General features: G+C 37.7%; 2 protein-coding genes and 1 non-coding gene across 3 annotated transcripts; 1 reads left to right on the forward strand and 2 right to left on the reverse strand.

Moving 5' to 3' along the window:
- The first annotated feature begins 1,376 nt into the window (after positions 1–1,376).
- On the forward strand, positions 1,377–7,917 carry LOC113778100. The gene is made up of 10 exons (XM_027323374.1): positions 1,377–1,495; positions 1,973–2,105; positions 2,807–3,364; positions 3,498–4,928; positions 5,015–5,339; positions 5,441–5,702; positions 5,855–6,071; positions 6,219–6,577; positions 7,083–7,217; positions 7,365–7,917. The coding sequence occupies exons 2-10, from the start codon at positions 1,986–1,988 to the stop codon at positions 7,417–7,419; spliced, it is 3,462 nt and encodes a 1,153-aa protein (XP_027179175.1). The 5' UTR covers positions 1,377–1,495; positions 1,973–1,985; the 3' UTR covers positions 7,420–7,917.
- A 2,309-nt stretch (positions 7,918–10,226) lies between these two features.
- Positions 10,227–14,252, reverse strand: LOC113778101 (beta-catenin-like protein 1). The gene is made up of 8 exons (XM_027323375.1): positions 13,152–14,252; positions 12,417–12,501; positions 12,100–12,196; positions 11,902–11,965; positions 11,760–11,816; positions 11,527–11,564; positions 11,345–11,426; positions 10,227–10,592 (listed from the first exon to the last, which is right to left on the reverse strand). The coding sequence occupies exons 1-8, from the start codon at positions 14,250–14,252 to the stop codon at positions 10,503–10,505; spliced, it is 1,614 nt and encodes a 537-aa protein (XP_027179176.1). The 3' UTR covers positions 10,227–10,502.
- Positions 14,253–15,650: 1,398 nt separating this feature from the next.
- Positions 15,651–15,732, reverse strand: TRNAS-AGA. Its single transcript has one exon. It is a non-coding gene; the product is annotated as a tRNA-Ser (tRNA).
- Between the last annotated feature and the right edge of the window lie 1,388 nt (positions 15,733–17,120).

A 17,120-nucleotide genomic window follows, 5' to 3' on the forward strand; every position in this document is an offset into this window, starting at 1 on the left:
TTCCTAATCATGGATTTCATTTTGATAGTTGTTAGGTTGCAAAAGTCATATATTTCTAGTCCACGATGTGGGACTCAGGCACCAGTAGACGTAGCCAGTGAATTGGCCTCTGGTTTGTGCGGTAACAAGACATGTTGCCAAATCCATAGAAGCACCAAATTTTCCTTTTTGAAATATGTCAAAAAAGTTAAAAAGTTGCTTTTAATATAAGTATTTTCTTTTTATTTTTTTTGGGTGTGGGGTGGGGAGAAGGGGGGGGGGGTGTGGGAGAGGTATACTAGTGCTTTGAGGAAACTCTGCACTGATCTTTGGGTATTTTCATGTAAACTATGCAGACCTGAAGGAAATTGTAGCGACAGTCCTTCAATTACACAAACCAATTCAATTTTCGCAGTCTTTAGAATCAGAAACGACATATGCTGTACAAGCAAAGTGAAAAAACCGGGTTTGTTTGGATTGTGAATTATTAGAGATATTTTTACTGTAGCACTTTTTGTGATGTGATGTATGTGAGATAAAAAAGTAATTGGGAAGATAAAAAGGTGCGTTGGAAATTGTAATGATGATGTAAGCAAATATATTTTGACAAATAAACCGCAATCCAAACAAAATTATCGTGTCTCAGCAAATGTTAAATAATTTTAATTACCAACAAACCATCTTGTTCATGTGTTTGCACTATTCTGGAACATCTCATGGGCTATTACTTGACACTTTGCAAGGTAAATTGCTCTAGATCAAACAGAAAATAAATTTTTCAAACCTTGTGCACGATGAATTTCTTTTCATTCCCACGATGTAACTTCTCATATTCTTTTTTTGAAAAAGTAACTTCTCGTATTCCAATGGCAGAAGGGATTATGCTGAATTCACATCCTTTATGTATTAATTAATGACTCATATCATGAATGCAGATAACAATTGTATCATTAATTATTAGTATTAAAAATTACACCAATTGTAAATTTAAAATGTAGAACGTGAATTTAGCCCCTCACATTATGAACATACATTGAAATGAGCCAAAGTGTTACGACTTAAAAACTACCACTACTATGCATCGGATTTTTTTTTTTTTTTTTTTTTTTTGGGAGAGGATGGAGGTTTCCATAAAAAGAAAATTGAAAATGTCCAAAATATAGGAATTGTAGAAGACAACTGCCGAGATACGTGCAAAAATTCCACAGGTTTAAATTCATTGGAACTGTCACATCGTATAAATATTCATATTCCTTCCCAAGGCAAGAGTAAAGCACGCCCTATATAAACCTCTCATGCCTTGATATGCCGTATATACTACTGCCACTTTCATGCATTAGACCGCCTATTTAGCCATGGATTTGTAAAGTTATACTACTACGTACTAGCTCTTCTCCAGTTCTCCTACATCTACATTGAATCCGTACAAGACATTATTCACTCTCCCAAGTCCAATTAGAAACTGTAAAGACAGCAGGAAATTCTGGCAGCCCCTGCAGTTTCCTTCATCGTCTAAGTAAGGAAAACCAGACGTCAAAATGGCTTTCATTTTTATTCCATCAGCAACTGCATTTTTCCTTCGTTTTTACTTTTTGGGTTCCATTGAAGATAAAAATTTTTTTAGCTCTACTATACTGCTTAATACGTCGGTAACTTGGTACGCAGAGGACTGTTTGGGACTTGAATCTTCTTGGCTACTCCTGCTTTTGGTCTATAGAGTTGACTACAAGTCAATGTTTTGCCTTTTCTTTGTTTCACATTCGACAAACTTTCCGCGTTGTGCTTGTACGGAAATATACTTTTGATGATCTGTATAAAGTTTTAATCCTTTTTCTTCTTTTCTAAAGCATCTTTCTTAATCTCGAAGGTTTCCTGGAGTTTCCTTGTACTTAATTTCTTCGGGGCTAAGCTTTCAATATCATTTATCCGTGCATTTGTGTGTCTTTCTGTGAGTGCTACTGTGATATTTGGGTAAGTTTATTTCATCATTTAGGAAAGAAGGAGAGATGATGATGAGGAAGGCGAACACGAGGAAGAAGGAAGAATCCAAGGGTCTGGGCTTGGTTGACTTTGTGTTTTCTTGGTCTATTCCTGATGTGATGAACAAAAATCTTTACTCTGACAAGGTAAGGGATTGATATCAGTATTTCCTTTTGAGATTTGAGATAACAAGATATTGCGTTTTTCCCCCCCTCAAATGCATTTTATCTATTTGCCCTGCTGAAATCATCTTAAATATGCTGATGACATTATGTGCGTCTTAAATTTGCCATGCATTGAAATAACTAGTAAGAATTTTCCCCACGTACATACAACTGGCAACAAAAAGAAAATTTCAGGAATGAGGTACATAAATTTTAACCATTTCGAAGCAATAGTAACGGTCTGTTATTAGCATTAGATGATCGAGAGTACAAAGAAGATGACCACTAAGCTTACTGGAACTCGAATTGGAAGGCTAACATAGAAAACTGAATGATTCTTGATGATCCTCAATTGCTCGTGCATGGCGTAGCTAAACATACTGCAGATTGAGATTTCTCTGTTCGTACTAGATTGCCCTTGTTGATGTGATGCTATTAATTTTTTGTAATCTTTGATTATTGCTTTTTAGACAGTGGATTACAGACACAATGCATTTTTAGTTTACTGCTCTATTAATTGCAAAGCTGTATTCTTTTCTTCTTCCTCTTATACGTATAAGGAGAGGTTAACAATGCTTCTGAGCCCGTGATGGCGTAGGTAGTATATTCCAAAACGCATTGTGAATTAGGGACTATGGATATATGCTGTCACTGAATACTATTTTGGTTTCATTTTGAGACAGGTGAAACAGGTACCGGAGACATTTCCGTCAACTGATCATTATCTGAAATCATTTATCTACCCACTTATTGAAGAAACACATGCTGATTTGTTCTCAAGCATGACAGCATTGTCTCGTGCGCCTATGCGTGAAGTATTTGATGTAAAAATATCAAAGGCTTATAAACCTCCTAAAGAGTTGTACTATTCCATTTCATTGAAGCAAATGGGAATGAATGAGAAAAAAGAAGGAATCTACGAGCCTGAGTTTGGAGATCTTATTGCACTTACAGATGTAAGGCCAAAATGTATTGATGATTTGAACAGGCCGAAAAGACCATATCTTCTTGCTATAATTCAAGGGATGAAGGATGGAGATTCTCAGAAACTTCCTATTTTGTCGTCAAAACCTCTTGAGTTTGAGAAACATGAGGATGGAAAGGGTAAAAACAGGGACAAACTGTTTGCTGTTTATCTTACTAACTTGACAACAAACATCAGAATATGGAAAGCTCTACATCCTGACCCAGAAGTAGTAAACATGAAGATTATTAAGGCCATAATGCCAGTTGATCCGAATGTAAGATTTACTTATCTTTGTATGTTCTTCTGAGAACTATCAACTCTCTTTTAGTACATTGCAAGAGAAATAGGAATTGAAAATTTCAAGTTTGCTTCTCTTTATGATGTTCATAATTATTTGTCATTTGTAGGTTGGACGGAATTGCACTCTTTGTTCTAATGGAGAAACTAAAAGAGATGCTGGATCACATTTAATTGCAGCCATTCGAAATTTTGGACTAGATGAGTCCCAAGGAACTGCTGTTTTAGATTGTATTACTACTAAAGAGTGTCACCATCAAAATTCAGTCAAGCTGATATGGGGTCCTCCAGGAACAGGAAAAACAAAGACAGTAGCTTCTCTATTATTTTTGCTGCTACAGATGAAATGCAGAACATTGACTTGTGCACCAACCAATGTTGCGGTGCTGGGAGTTACAAATCGGTTGATGACTTTGGTCAGGCCATCTCTCGAGTGTGATACTTATGGACTAGGGGACATTCTTTTGTTTGGAAATGGGGAACGAATGAAGATTGATGATTATGAAGAACTCCTTGATGTATTTCTTGATTACCGAGTTTCTGCTCTTTCATGTTGTTTGGCTCCATTGTCCGGGTGGAAAGGCAGTACTGAATCTATGATACAGCTGCTTGAAGATCCTGAGAAACAGTATCAGCTGTATTTGGATAAAGAGAGGGAAAAGGATCAAAGTGATGATGAAGAACCTCCCAGTGATGAGGAGGGTGAGCTGGAAGGAGGACTATTTGAAAACATTAATGTAAGTGACAGCCAGGGCAAAGTGGATGAGATTGACAGTCAAGGCTCAAAAAAGAATAAGCCTAAGTTCTGGAAGAAAGTTATTGTTCAAACTTTAAAGGAGAACAAGAAGAAAAAATCGAAGGACAAAGCAGCTTCTAAGAAGAACAACAAGAAAAAATCGAAGCACAACATGGAGGAGAAAAATATTGCTGGTAGCAAGACAAACAAAAGGGAGCCAGACAATACGTCGGTTACTCTTTTGTCATTTGATGAGTTTTTTATCAAGAAATTTAAATTGATTGGGAATCGGCTAATATTTTGTATACCAAGCTTGTACACCCACATGCCTACATCTTTCATTCCAATGGAGGTAGCAAAGAGTATGAAAAGGGTTTCTAACATGCTGCAAGCTCTTGGATCTTTGATACATAAGGTCACTTCTGCTAATGAAGGGCTAAGAGAAGTCCTCTATGGAATTGAAACTGCAGAAAGAAGGATAAGACACTTCAATGAGTTGCGAAGGACTAGAATGGGATGCCTGCTAAACCTGAAACACCTTCAAGAAAAAATCTCTCTTCCAAGCTTCTCTGAAGATTATCAAATTAGAAGCTTCTGTTTACAGAGAGCTTTCTTGGTCTTTTGTACTGCTTCAAGCTCAGCTAAGTTGCATGTGGAAGGAATGGCACCACTGGAATTATTGGTCATTGATGAAGCTGCACAGTTGAAGGAATGCGAGTCCACTATACCCCTTCAGCTACCTGGTATCCGCCATGCTATACTTATTGGAGATGAGAAACAACTACCAGCAATGGTTCAAAGCCAGGTTTTCCAATTGAACATGTTTTACTCGTCTATTTTTAGAAATTTAACGTATTTCTGTTTCTGACTCTTCTGATATGTCTTAAGCAGATATGTGAGAAGGCCAATTTTGGAAGAAGTTTATTTGAGAGGCTAGTGATGTTAGGTCATCAAAAGCACCTTCTCAATGTTCAGTACAGGATGCATCCATCGATAAGCTTATTTCCAAATAGGGAGTTCTATGGAAAGCTAATAATGGATGGTCCCAATGTGAAGGATGTGAAGTACAAGAAGCGCTTCCTGGAAGGGTCCATTTTTGGATCATACTCATTCATTGACATCAACCCTGGTAAAGAGCAGTTTGATGACAAGCATAGTAGGAAAAATCTCGTGGAGGTTTATGTAGTTGCTGAGATCATTGCTAACCTTCATAAAAGTATGCTTCTCTGCAAATTCTAGAGTATCATATTTTTTTTCTCCTCTTTCTTTGGACTTGTATGCAGTTAAGCTGATATCTCATCGTCCCTTTCTCAATAGGGTCTCTCTTTTCAAAGCAGAAGCTCCGTGTTGGCTGCATATCACCCTACAAAGCTCAAGTTTCTGCAATTCAGGGAAAGCTTGGCCAGAAATATAGTACGGACACAGACAGTGACTTCTCTGTTAATGTTCGTTCTGTCGATGGATTTCAAGGAGGGGAAGAAGATGTTATAATTATTTCAACAGTGCGGTGTAATGGGAGTGGATCAGTTGGCTTCCTTTCCAATCATCAGAGGACAAATGTGGCTCTCACTCGAGCAAGGTATGAATTTAATGTAAGAGAAACCTGAACGTAAATGAGTCTCATAGGTACTCTCTATTTCTTGAGTTTCATTATATGTTTGGAAAATTATATGCGTGCAAGATGATGCACAGACACGTAGTCTGTAGTAGCACTTATGGCTTGATTTACAGGCACTGCCTTTGGATATTGGGAAATAGTGCAACCCTCGTGAATAGTCATTCCGTTTGGAAGAAACTAGTATTGGACGCAAAGGCTCGTGGTTGTTTCTATAATGCTAGAGATAACAAGATCTTGGTTCAAGCAATTTCTTCTGCCTTAATTGAGTTAGGCCAATTTGATAAACTACTCAGTACCGACTCAGTGCTGTTCAAAACAGCGAGGTGGAAGGTATGTCTCAGTTGTCATACTAAAGTAATAACTTGGTCGGCTAGTTTGTTGCTGTTTTTGGTAGGTTTTTTTTTTAATGCTCGCTATAATTTCCTTTTACAAGTGGTGTTGCTGACTGACTCAACTATCCTTGGGTTTATACAATAGGTTTGCTTCAGCAATGATTTTTCAAAATCACTCGCAAGAATTCGGGATCCTGAGATCTGCAAGGAAGTTCTTTCTCTTCTAGTGAAGCTTGCGAGCGGCTGGCGCCAGCCTCTAAGTGACACTAGTAGAATTGAAATTAATGGTACTTCTCTGTTGTTGGAGACGTATGATGTGAAGGGTCTGAAACTGATGTGGACAGTCGGTATCCAGAAGTTCATTTCAATTGACATGCAAGTTCTAAAAGTTTGGGATATTTTGGCAAACCCGGAGATACCAAACTTGGCAAAGCAACTTGACAAGATATATGGAAACTACACACTGAACACTGTGAATCGTTGCAAATTCAAACGGATGGAAGGGTAACTTTACAATCTTTATAATCTTGTCATAGTTAATGTTTTGCACTAGTACATTCTGTTCGAATGGTATTCTTTCGGCCTGTCAATTTTTATCCTTCTTCCTTGTTCAGTAGTTTCATAACCAAAACAACTAAAACATGGCAATTTAAAGTTTCTAGAGGTTATAGTTTGATGTTAGTATTGTCAAGCTGCTGCCTTCAAGGCCTGCATAATTTCATAACAAGAGCGCCGCCCCTGACCTCACCATTCCTGGGATTGACTAACTGGTTGTTTGCTATGCTGTGCATTCCACGTAGAGGAGCAGCTGATTCTGGCATAAAGTCACAAACTCGTTTCTCTATCTTTTTAACTTTTCCTCTCACACTCATTTTTTCGGTCACTAATCTCTGTTTGCATTGCCATTCTCAATACTTAAGTGCGTACTCTGGATCCCTATCTTGTAGAAACTTAATAGGTTGTTTAGCCAAAGTTAAGAGCTAAAAAACAAAGGCTTCATTTGCTGCAGGAATTTAGTAGTTCCAGCTACGTGGCCATCGGAATCAAAATCTGTTACTGGTGATGATCCAAGTGAACACTTAGCAAGTAAATTTGCCGGAATCAGTCTAAGCGATGAGCCAAGACCGTCTACAAGGAGTTACAGGTGAGTATCTAATTCTACAAATTGTCACTTCACTTGATTGAAACTCTTGCATCTTCAGGTACCGTCCCAGAACACAAACCACACCACATTATGATTTTCTCCACCGCCTTTTACTCCCCGAATATTGATTTATGTGTTGTTTACCAGAAGTGCGCAAACTCATGGGAAGCACCACAATAAGTGGAAGAAGTCACAGAAGTGAAGCTCAAGTGAGACAAGATCACTGAAGATTCTTCTTGCGTAGTCTATGCAAAAGTCGAAAGTTTCTATTGTCGCCTGTGTTACTTGAGCTCTGCATACTGTCCATGGTTAATGCGGGGGATGATGCTTTCTTGAAATCAACGATTTATGGGTAGCAATTTTATCAGTATGTATTGATGAGTTAGGGAGGTACCAATCCAATTTATATTTGCAGTAGATTAAATTTACCTGAAACGGTGAAACCCATGTGTAAGAAATTCAGGGAAACTTGACTTGGTTGGGGATTTGACAGAACTTTTTACGAGGACAAGGCGTAAATTAAAGGATGGTGCAGTCCAGTCCTCTTGAAACGCCAGAATATTAATGGGTGTCTTCAGTGCTATAAGCAGTGCTGAACCCTCATTATATAATCTTGTAACGTTTTATATGTAATGGTTTCTCTATTTTGTAATGTGAAATGCTTGTCATGGTATATATGTATATACTAGTTTTTGAAGCCTGACGCTACGCATCAGGTTGCCCGGATTTGGCAGATATTTACTGTTTGGTCTTATGTTTGTGAAACAACTACACACTTTTAAAACTTCAACAAAATTCCATCGAAAAAAAATACAATGAATGCGTTATTCAAATAGATGTAAAATTTTCAGTATACATAATGAGGCTATAATGAGCACACACTATTTGGGGCAGTTGCAGCTGGAGTAGATGTAGGTTACACACAACTGCGACGAACAGATTGCAATTTAGGCAAATGATGTGTAGAATTCTGATCAGCTGCCAAAAGTTTCAGTCACCCTTGTCAAATCTATAGGACCAGCCTCAGTACTCCTTTCATAAGTCTGGTTTGGAAGATGTTGCATGGGAGGCATAAAATGTGGAAGTTCCAGAAGCTGAGAAGGGATAGTTTTGTACGATTAAATTGACATTTACATATACAATATGCAAAGTTCAGGAAATTAGGCTTCAAAAATCTGTTTATAATTTATCAAGCGAATCTAAACAGTAGATAATAGATTATTTTTTCGTTCAATAAACAACTCTGAATCAAAGACCAATTCGAATGTATATGAACACTATACATATTAGAATGGATAAGAAAGCAGATGTAACACAATCAAATAAGAGAACACATGCAAAAAAAAGTACCATGTTCAACTTCAGTCCTCCAATTGAATACCATCAAAGGTTTCCTATGCTTTGTCAATCTTCTACATAATCTATGAAAAATTCTAATGCTCCAGTTATTCCAAGTTGTCAACAGCAACCAAGTAAAGGTAACCTTTAAGCACTACAGATAACTTGACATTCTACTGGTTGAATTACCGATTCCAGTTCACCCATATGTTATTGAGAATAACTTCACAATTTGAACCATTCACCATTCTTGCATAGCATTTTTCATCTGCTGCAGAATCAATTTGCATTGAAATCTTGCTTAATATCATTGAAATGCTTCAAAAACCTTTAATATCTCAATTCCAAGGGAACAGGCAAAATAAATACGAAAACAGGAAAAGGGATTCAAATGCAATATGAATATAAGTTTGCATAAACAAATAGGGATTGGGAAAAAATTAACGGCTTGCTTGCTCTAGAACCTCTACTGTCTCTTGTAAGGAGAAGACAGCTACATTGAATTGCATGACCTCATGCATGTACCTGAATTTTAAGGTAATGAAGCCATAAAGTTAGAGCTAGCAACCCAGTCCATTAAGATGAGTGGAAGGAATAAGCCATTACTAAATAAGAAGAAAAGCATGATAAAAACATTGAACGTTCAACTTGTTACCAGTTCAGATAAAGAGATGTCTCGACATGCGTGATAATAAGGAATATCACAGCACAAGAAAAAAACACATAAAAAAAAAAATCCATGGAGGAACACGGAACTAAAATCTTGGCATCAAGTCAAATTAGAGCACAATAGCCAATTCGTGAATGACACTCATAGAGGAATGTCTGAAGTGCAAAAATCAAGCATCTCTATCTTCAAATGGCATGGACATCAATATTAGCAAATCAAGTCACAAAAATAACACAAAAACTCACAAGTGATACCTATAATAATGGGGACATTGCCATTGCAGCAGGCATCTGCTTTGCTGTATCTTCATGAAGAGTGGGAACAATGTGTGATACACGGGGACATCAAATCAAGCAATGGAGATTCAAGTTTTAATGCCAACCTTGGAGATTTTGGCAGGCCTAGCAAGGAGTCCGATGTACATAGCTTTGGGGTGGTCGCTTTAGAAATTGCCAGCGGAACGAAGTCAACCGATCCAATGTCGACTCACGAAAAATCTGAAACAGGGCTCCTGGAATGGGTTTGGGACTTGTATGGATTGGGGAAAGTTTCATCAGCTGTGGGTGGGAGGTTAAACAATGATCTTGATCTCAAACAAGTTGAGTGTTTGTTGATAGCAGGCCTGTGGTTAAGGATGGCAATGGGCCCGCGGGGGGGGGGGGGAAGAATTTTTGTAGGACCCCTTGGAGAGATCAGGAGCATTCTGTATGAGGATATGATTGGGGTTGTGACTCCGGGCTGGTAAATAGCTAATGGGATTTTAAGCCCTCCAATGTACCCCAAGAAAAAGGAAGGGAAAAGAAGGAAAATTTACCTGTTTGGGAGTTTTAAGTGCAAAGGAAAAAATGGAAAGTGGAAGGAAATGGAGGGGCAGACTGGTTAAGAAACTTTTCTTCCAAAAATGGGGAGAAAAAAAAAAGGAAGTTCCATTTAACCTTTGTAGATTTTTTCAAAATGCCAACTTTACCCATAAAATGTTAAACAATAAACTCATAACACAATGTGTCCAAAATCATTTCTTTTCTTTCATAAACTCCCCATCAATTTGAGCAGAAAATCACATCTTCTCTCTTCTTTACTTTCATAACTTGAGTGGAATACTATTTGCTTCAACCAAGTTACAAGTTACAACATCAAAGGACAACCCTGCATAGAACAACCAAGGACCCGAGATGGGAGAACAAAGTGCTAATACAAAATCACCACCACTAAGTCTTGACAGAATTCTTCAACTAAAATGTCTTCAGATACTTCAGCAGGATTTACCAGGGACATGGTCAAAATGCTGAGATGAATTTCTGGATCTTTGACTGTGCCCTTTCTTTCTCTTCAGGACCTTCCAGGTCACCAACATTGTCGTGATATTCCTGTTTCCAAAAACAGTGAATGCAAATCTATGGCAGCCTACCAATATTACTGGGCTTTGTACTCTAAATAAACAAAAACAAGATATTAATATATTTCTTTTTATGCAAAAACAAAGTTTCTGAAACCAGCCACTAACCAAGAACCTTAACACCTGATAGTGGCTAAAATTTTAAACCTTCTGTTACACACATCCACTCCTTCGCATTTCCCACATCGTTACCTCCTTTATGGTATTCAATACAGTCTATTTTCAACAACTTACTAGAAAAAACAGAATTTCGTGATAATATTTCCTATCAATCAAATGTTTTAGCAAATGAACAAAGAAAATACAATTTGCTTCATCTGTCGAAGAAAAGTTATCCAACAAACATAAGATACCAAGTTGTGCAAGTGGGTGCAAATGCCATCTGGATGTTAATTCTATTGATAACAGACACTTGCACCAAATATAAGATAACTGCCAAACTTTTCGTCAGCATACAAGTCTATGAACTTCAAGCTTATACATGGGACTCCATGTATTTTTTTCCTCAATGTCTAGTACTTCAAGAGCTGACTAGTCTCAATGCTCATCATGTTGCATCCAAGTTTGTACAAGTCTTCACATGCTTCTATAAGACATGGTATCAAAACTTGCAGAAACGCACCCCCTAACTTGCAGCTCAACCATATCAAATCCATGCAGTAAATCTTGGAATACGTAAAATAATGAGTAAACTGGCTCCAAAAGTAGCTCAAAAGTGAATACCTGAAGTACGTACTTGACATCCTTCCTAGAGAGCTTATTCTGCTTCAATAATAGTTCGATTCTCGCTCTCATCTGAGGATGCCTACATTACAACAATAAATCATCGGGAAAGCATGAGATTAAAGACACCAGATACAACTACAGTTCAGAAAACAAGCAACTCATTAGACACCAAAACTTACTCAGACGTCCAAAGATGACCAAGAATCACAGCAATTAACTGCACCAGTTTAAAGAACAAGAGAGAAACATCAGATGATGTTACTGATTATCCAGGGTGATATCCTTATCAAATAAATCAGCAAAAGGTGTATAACTACATATGCAACAAAACTCGTTCAGTTTAGGTACCAGGATAGAAGCAAGTCTAAACAGTACAATAATAGGTTATTACAAAGTAATAAGTTTGTTCAACCTGAAGAGTATATAGCCCAGAGTCCAGCTTTCTGTTGTACTTTTCCTCCTCATCCATCTGCAGTTATATTCATGTCATTCATGTTAAACACAGTTTGAATAGACAGAAACAGATATAAAAAGAAATCTAAACATTGTACAACCTCCAAATCGTCAAGTTCAATATCATTCAATCTTTCTGTCTCTGCTTTCACTCTATTGGAATATCTGGAAAGGGGTAAAAATATAGAAAAGTTTAGTATTAGAAAATACTCCTAGCCTCATGAAATAACCATTGGGGACAAATCATCTGCACTCCAAAATAGGGGAAAAGAACTAGTGTTCTGAGCTCATGGTTTCACCTCATATATAGCTCCATGAGCCGGTCTATCTTTTCACACTCATTCTCCACAAATTTAATTAACAATCTTTCCCTTCTAGAACCCCTCAAGATTCCACCTGTCATGCAATGAGAATAGAGGTTATACATGTGCATCATACATTTGGCAAAAGTATACTACATTTCACAAAATATGCAACGCAGCCTGTAACCTTATGCTTGTTTCTCTTAATTTCTAGATTAGCTGAATATATAATAACAAGAAATGCTTATATACACTCAGAGGTGGAAAAAACAAAGTTCATAGAAAAATTGAAAGACATTCACTTGCCTTCTTACCAAATAATGATGCAATTAGTGATATAAGGCGCTCTTCAAGTTCCTCTTTGAAGCCTTTTTTTTTGTTCTTCTTGCTCACAGGAATCTAACAAAGGTAAAATTCAAGTGTTGCATCACTACCAATTTATACTAATATCACAATCAATTGAAACTAAAAGCGAACATTACACCAGTGGCCACATAGAGAGAAAATTATAGGCATTTTAATTGCAACATTTTACGACAGATAAAAGATCCACTGAAATATTTAATCAGAAAAATGACAGATCACACCCTAGTTCACATTGAAACACCAAAAATGGGAGGGGGAAAGGATGAACCAAATAAAGAAATATTGAACCATATATAAATTAATGATGATGATGATAAAAAATAAAATAAATCTAAAATAATGAATGAACATACAGATCACTCGCACACAAGTAGGAGTAGCGAACTTACAAACTCCAAAACGCCACTCTACATAATATCCAAACTTTTTATTTCATTCCAAGTTGTTTATCCTAAAACCAAAAATCTGCACAGTTCAACCTCCTCTTTTTTTTTTGGTTCAACCAATAACCTATGATGAAAACCATTTCTCTTTATATAGCTCACGAGTAGCCACGCCATAAGCATAGTGAATGTAGCATTTATAGTAATAACTACTCCAAAAGCAAATGAAAGCATATAATGCATGGCTAATTTGCTAGTGTAACTCAACACCTATGCTGGAAAAGGGAGAATTGAACTTGCCTTACCCATAAAAGCTGGGAACGCAGTCTTCAACCCCATCACATCAATAAACCTCTCACAAGCAGGCGGATAATTCGTCATAGCAAAATCCAAGGCCCTGATAGCAGACCCGTAGCACAATTTCTTCTGGTTCATAATAATAATCATCAACTCCACCCCCTCGGCCTTCACAAACTTCTCTTTATTTTCCAAAGGCATCAACAAACAACACAAACAATCAAACAAATTCTCCACCATTTCCTCTTCATCCCCAGTTTTCGGGTCCCTCGACTTGTACATTGCCACAGCCTGGAGCACAGCATCCACCCCGTTCATCTGCCCCAACCGTTTCTGATTCGGCATGCTATTCTGCAACAAAATCGCCAAAATCTCTGAAGCATACTGCTTATTACTGTCAAACTCCCTCACCTTAATCTTCCCAACCAACCATTTCAGCAATTTCGTCCTCTCGCAGACCAATTCCGCCACCGCCGGCTTGATTTCAATCAAATTCTCAATAGTCGACAGAGTACTATAAATAGCCGCTGATTCATCAGGGTCGGATTCGGACAACGGACTCAAATTCTGAACCAAAAGCTCCAGCGCATTGTTCTCAATTAAGGCATCGACTAGAACATTCGCCGGCTCGTCCTTCTCCTCGCCGTCAAAAACGTCCTCGTCGGTGAGGTCTTGGATGAGCGAAACGGCGTCAATTGCGATATCGGTGTTGTCGTGGTTGAGCAGCTGAGTAATGGAAGCGACGGTGCCGAGGGACACGAGCTCCGGGTAAAGTTCGGGTCCACCGGCGAGGATTTTGAGCTTCTCGATTTCTTCATGGAGCTCGACTTCGGAGTCCGCGAACTTCTCGGGTTGGTCCGGATATTTCAATCGCGCGGCGGTGTTGTCTTTCAATCGCCGTTCGAAGGCCAGTACGAGCTTCTTTAGGGTTTTAATGTCGAGAGCTTCGACGGGGTTCTGCTGAGATTTTTCTAGGGCTTCGAGTAAAGAGAGGTCTATTTCTTCGCCATTGGAGGGGGCGGAGGCGGAGCGTCCGTCGTCGTCACCGTTGTCGTAGTCGGAGTAGTCGCGTTTCCTCTTCGCAGCGTGGTTCGCGACCTCCATTGTTTCTCAGCTCTGCTGATTTGATAACGATTTTGGACGATTCTAAGGTGGGCTTAGATTAATGGATGGAGATTATTGGGCTCAGATTCAGCGATAAGGTTACGTGAGAACATTAGTGATCTGTTCCTTAATCCACGGCCCATCTGGTATTGGGTGCCCAACCCATTCCCTTTCTGCAGAGAATGTACATTTTCCCTTTTTATTCCATTGAGATGAATGAAACCTACCAAAACTCTTCACCAGATTGTGCTTAAATCGTTCGATGGCTAAAAAAAAAAAAAAAAGGAATTCTTTATGAACTTTTAAAAAGATTCTATAGCACTTTTTTGACCCTGTGGCTTAATATGCCTCCTTAATTTATCATAGCAACATTAATCTACTTAAACAACCATTCAACAGGCGGATATTTTCAATCAGAATAGTAGTTTCTTTAGGGTGCTCTTCAATTCAAACGACGTGTACCAGTTTACAAATTTTCTAAAAGACTTGACTAGTAATTTCAGTCACAACCACATTTCTTGCAGACGTGTTATTGTCTTTCTTCGGTAGACTAGCAAGACAATTCACCAAGGAATATACTCATTTCTGTTTCACAATTTATGTTTCTAGCTATATTTTGCGTGGTCATTTTTGAATCCCCATTTTTAGAGCTAGCACTTAGGTTTTATGGTAACTTGGGCAGAGAAAACTAGTCTTTTGACCCTCACCCTTGCATGAAATATTTTGGATTAATTTTCTATATACTGATAATGTATACATTTTTTCCTATTAAATGTATGACACATAATCTGAATTTAAATGTATGTTATGCACCCAACTGTTGTAGTGTACAAACTGTCAGCATATATAAGATTAACGCAAACATTTTTTCCGATCAACTGAAGAAAAGAGATGATAGCTAACTTAAATTGAGAATTGAATGCATGTCCGGAAAGGTAAACGGACAATAGAAATGGTAAACTTGGGGTCTAGCAAGACAATTCACCACAGAATTTTTCAACTTTTTCATCTCTTTTTCTAGAGCACTGGTTCTTACGGTAAACTTGGGCAGAGAAAACAAATCCAATCCATTCGTGGCTCTCTTTACATGAAACGGTTTTACCAAATAAAGCAATTGATGGGAGATTTACAGGTAACTAACATGAGAATTGACTGAATGGACTAGAAAGGCATCTGCAAATTGGTCTGGGAAATGATAGTGATGATAAATGATCTGCAAAATGGACAGCACAGGTAAAATAAAATGTGGCAAATAAAGCAATTGATGGGACATTTATAGTTAACTAAATTGATAATTGACCGAAGGTATCTGCAAATTGGTCTGGGAAATGATAGGACTGAGTGATATCTGCAAAATGAACAGGACGGTAAAATGGACAACAGACAGGAAGTAAAAGGCGTGGACGGCAGGATTCGAACCTGCGCGGGCAGAGCCCACATGATTTCTAGTCATGCCCGATAACCACTCCGGCACGTCCACCCGTGTTATGTTAGCACTGTTATTGTAATTGCTTTTTATTAATCATTCTGAAGATTCTTTAGAGATTCATTTGTTCATCTTGATTCAAGTATAATTACATTAGCTTCACCTGAATATTGGAAGAATTACATTGACCTCCCATTGGATTTATATAGTTCTTGGATCACCTACAAATATGGAGTTATAGGTGTATGAACTGCTGAATTTGCTTTTTATTGTCGAGGTTGGTTAATTACTAGAGTTTGATAGTCCTTTTGGTGACCACTGGTTGCCAATTGAACCCTAATTAGGCAAACAATTTACAAAAATGTTGGTGATCATAAAGTGGGAGGCAATTGAAAATTGATTTTGGAAAAAAATACTAACGAAACAGAGAAGAAACCCGTGCGAGCGCCCGGGGGGGGGGGGGGGAGGAGGGGGGGAATGTTTTAGACTAATATTGACATTTTTATTATGAAGTATGAAATAGAACTTTTTATTCAGTTTCCTAAGATATAAATTCCACGTCCTTAAGATTGATTTTAGAATCATGTTTACGAAGTTGAATAGAGCCCAATGCCAAGTTTCTCCTACATTCTTCTCCTTACCAAAATTTCTCCAATATTCCTCTTTCATAGCTGTCCTCTTCTCCCCCATCCCCTTGCATTGTCAAGCAGCCCTCTTTTCTTTTTCCTTCTCTTCTTCGTTCTTGAGAAAAAGCAAAACTTGCACTAAATTTAAGAGGAATTCAAGGCTACAACTGCCATCGCCTGATATCGGTGCTGAGTAGAAGAATTGTCAAGGAGCTGGAAATGTTCTAAAATAAGCTCTCAGTCTTTTTTAAGAATTGGAAGTGTTTAAAAAAAAAAAAAAAAAAACTAATGAAGCCAAAATGGACTTTGTCTAAAGTAGGGCTAAAAGAGTTTAAGGAAATTGGGTTTAGAAATTTGAATAAAAAATTAATATTTCATTGTTATTAATCTCCAATCAAATGATCAAAGCTAACACAAATGATCCAACGAAAGGGATTAAAGGAAAGGGAAAAAAATGGAAGATGGGCTCACTTGGTATCCGAATTGAATCCATCTCTTGCCATGTGTAAATTGGTTTATAGGGCTAAACCTCACTTGTAGTCTTGGACCCAAGTTGGAAATTAGTCTAGCATAGTAAAATATTTCATTCAAAAATCATTTAGGGGTGCAATCAAATTTGAGCAGTATACTGTTCAAGCTCAACTCGAATTAAAAAGCTTTTGCTCAAATACATCAAGCTTTTGGAAGTCAAACTCAATTTTATTTTATATTACTCGAATTCAAGCTCAAGCCTGCTCATTGAGTCCAATCAAGTCTGATCAAGTTTAAAAAATATAAATTTATATTTTATATAATTGTAAATAAGAGACAAAAGAG

Source organism: Coffea eugenioides, chromosome 7 (assembly GCF_003713205.1).
Source record: "Coffea eugenioides isolate CCC68of chromosome 7, Ceug_1.0, whole genome shotgun sequence".
In the NCBI taxonomy this organism is placed as follows: Eukaryota; Viridiplantae; Streptophyta; class Magnoliopsida; order Gentianales; family Rubiaceae; genus Coffea; species Coffea eugenioides.

Excerpts from the sequence above, each read along its gene's own strand:
- LOC113778100 (XM_027323374.1), top strand. The coding sequence starts at position 1,986 with ATGATGATGAGGAAGGCGAACACGAGGAAGAAGGAAGAATCCAAGGGT. Across the intron at positions 4,929-5,014 it reads CAGCAATGGTTCAAAGCCAG|ATATGTGAGAAGGCCAATTT; the intron begins GTTTTCCAATTG and ends TGTCTTAAGCAG. Across the intron at positions 5,703-5,854 it reads GTGGCTCTCACTCGAGCAAG|GCACTGCCTTTGGATATTGG; the intron begins GTATGAATTTAA and ends CTTGATTTACAG.
- LOC113778101 (XM_027323375.1), bottom strand. The coding sequence starts at position 14,252 with ATGGAGGTCGCGAACCACGCTGCGAAGAGGAAACGCGACTACTCCGAC. Across the intron at positions 11,966-12,099 it reads CTCATGGAGCTATATATGAG|ATATTCCAATAGAGTGAAAG; the intron begins GTGAAACCATGA and ends ACCCCTTTCCAG. Across the intron at positions 11,817-11,901 it reads TTGAACTTGACGATTTGGAG|ATGGATGAGGAGGAAAAGTA; the intron begins GTTGTACAATGT and ends ATATAACTGCAG.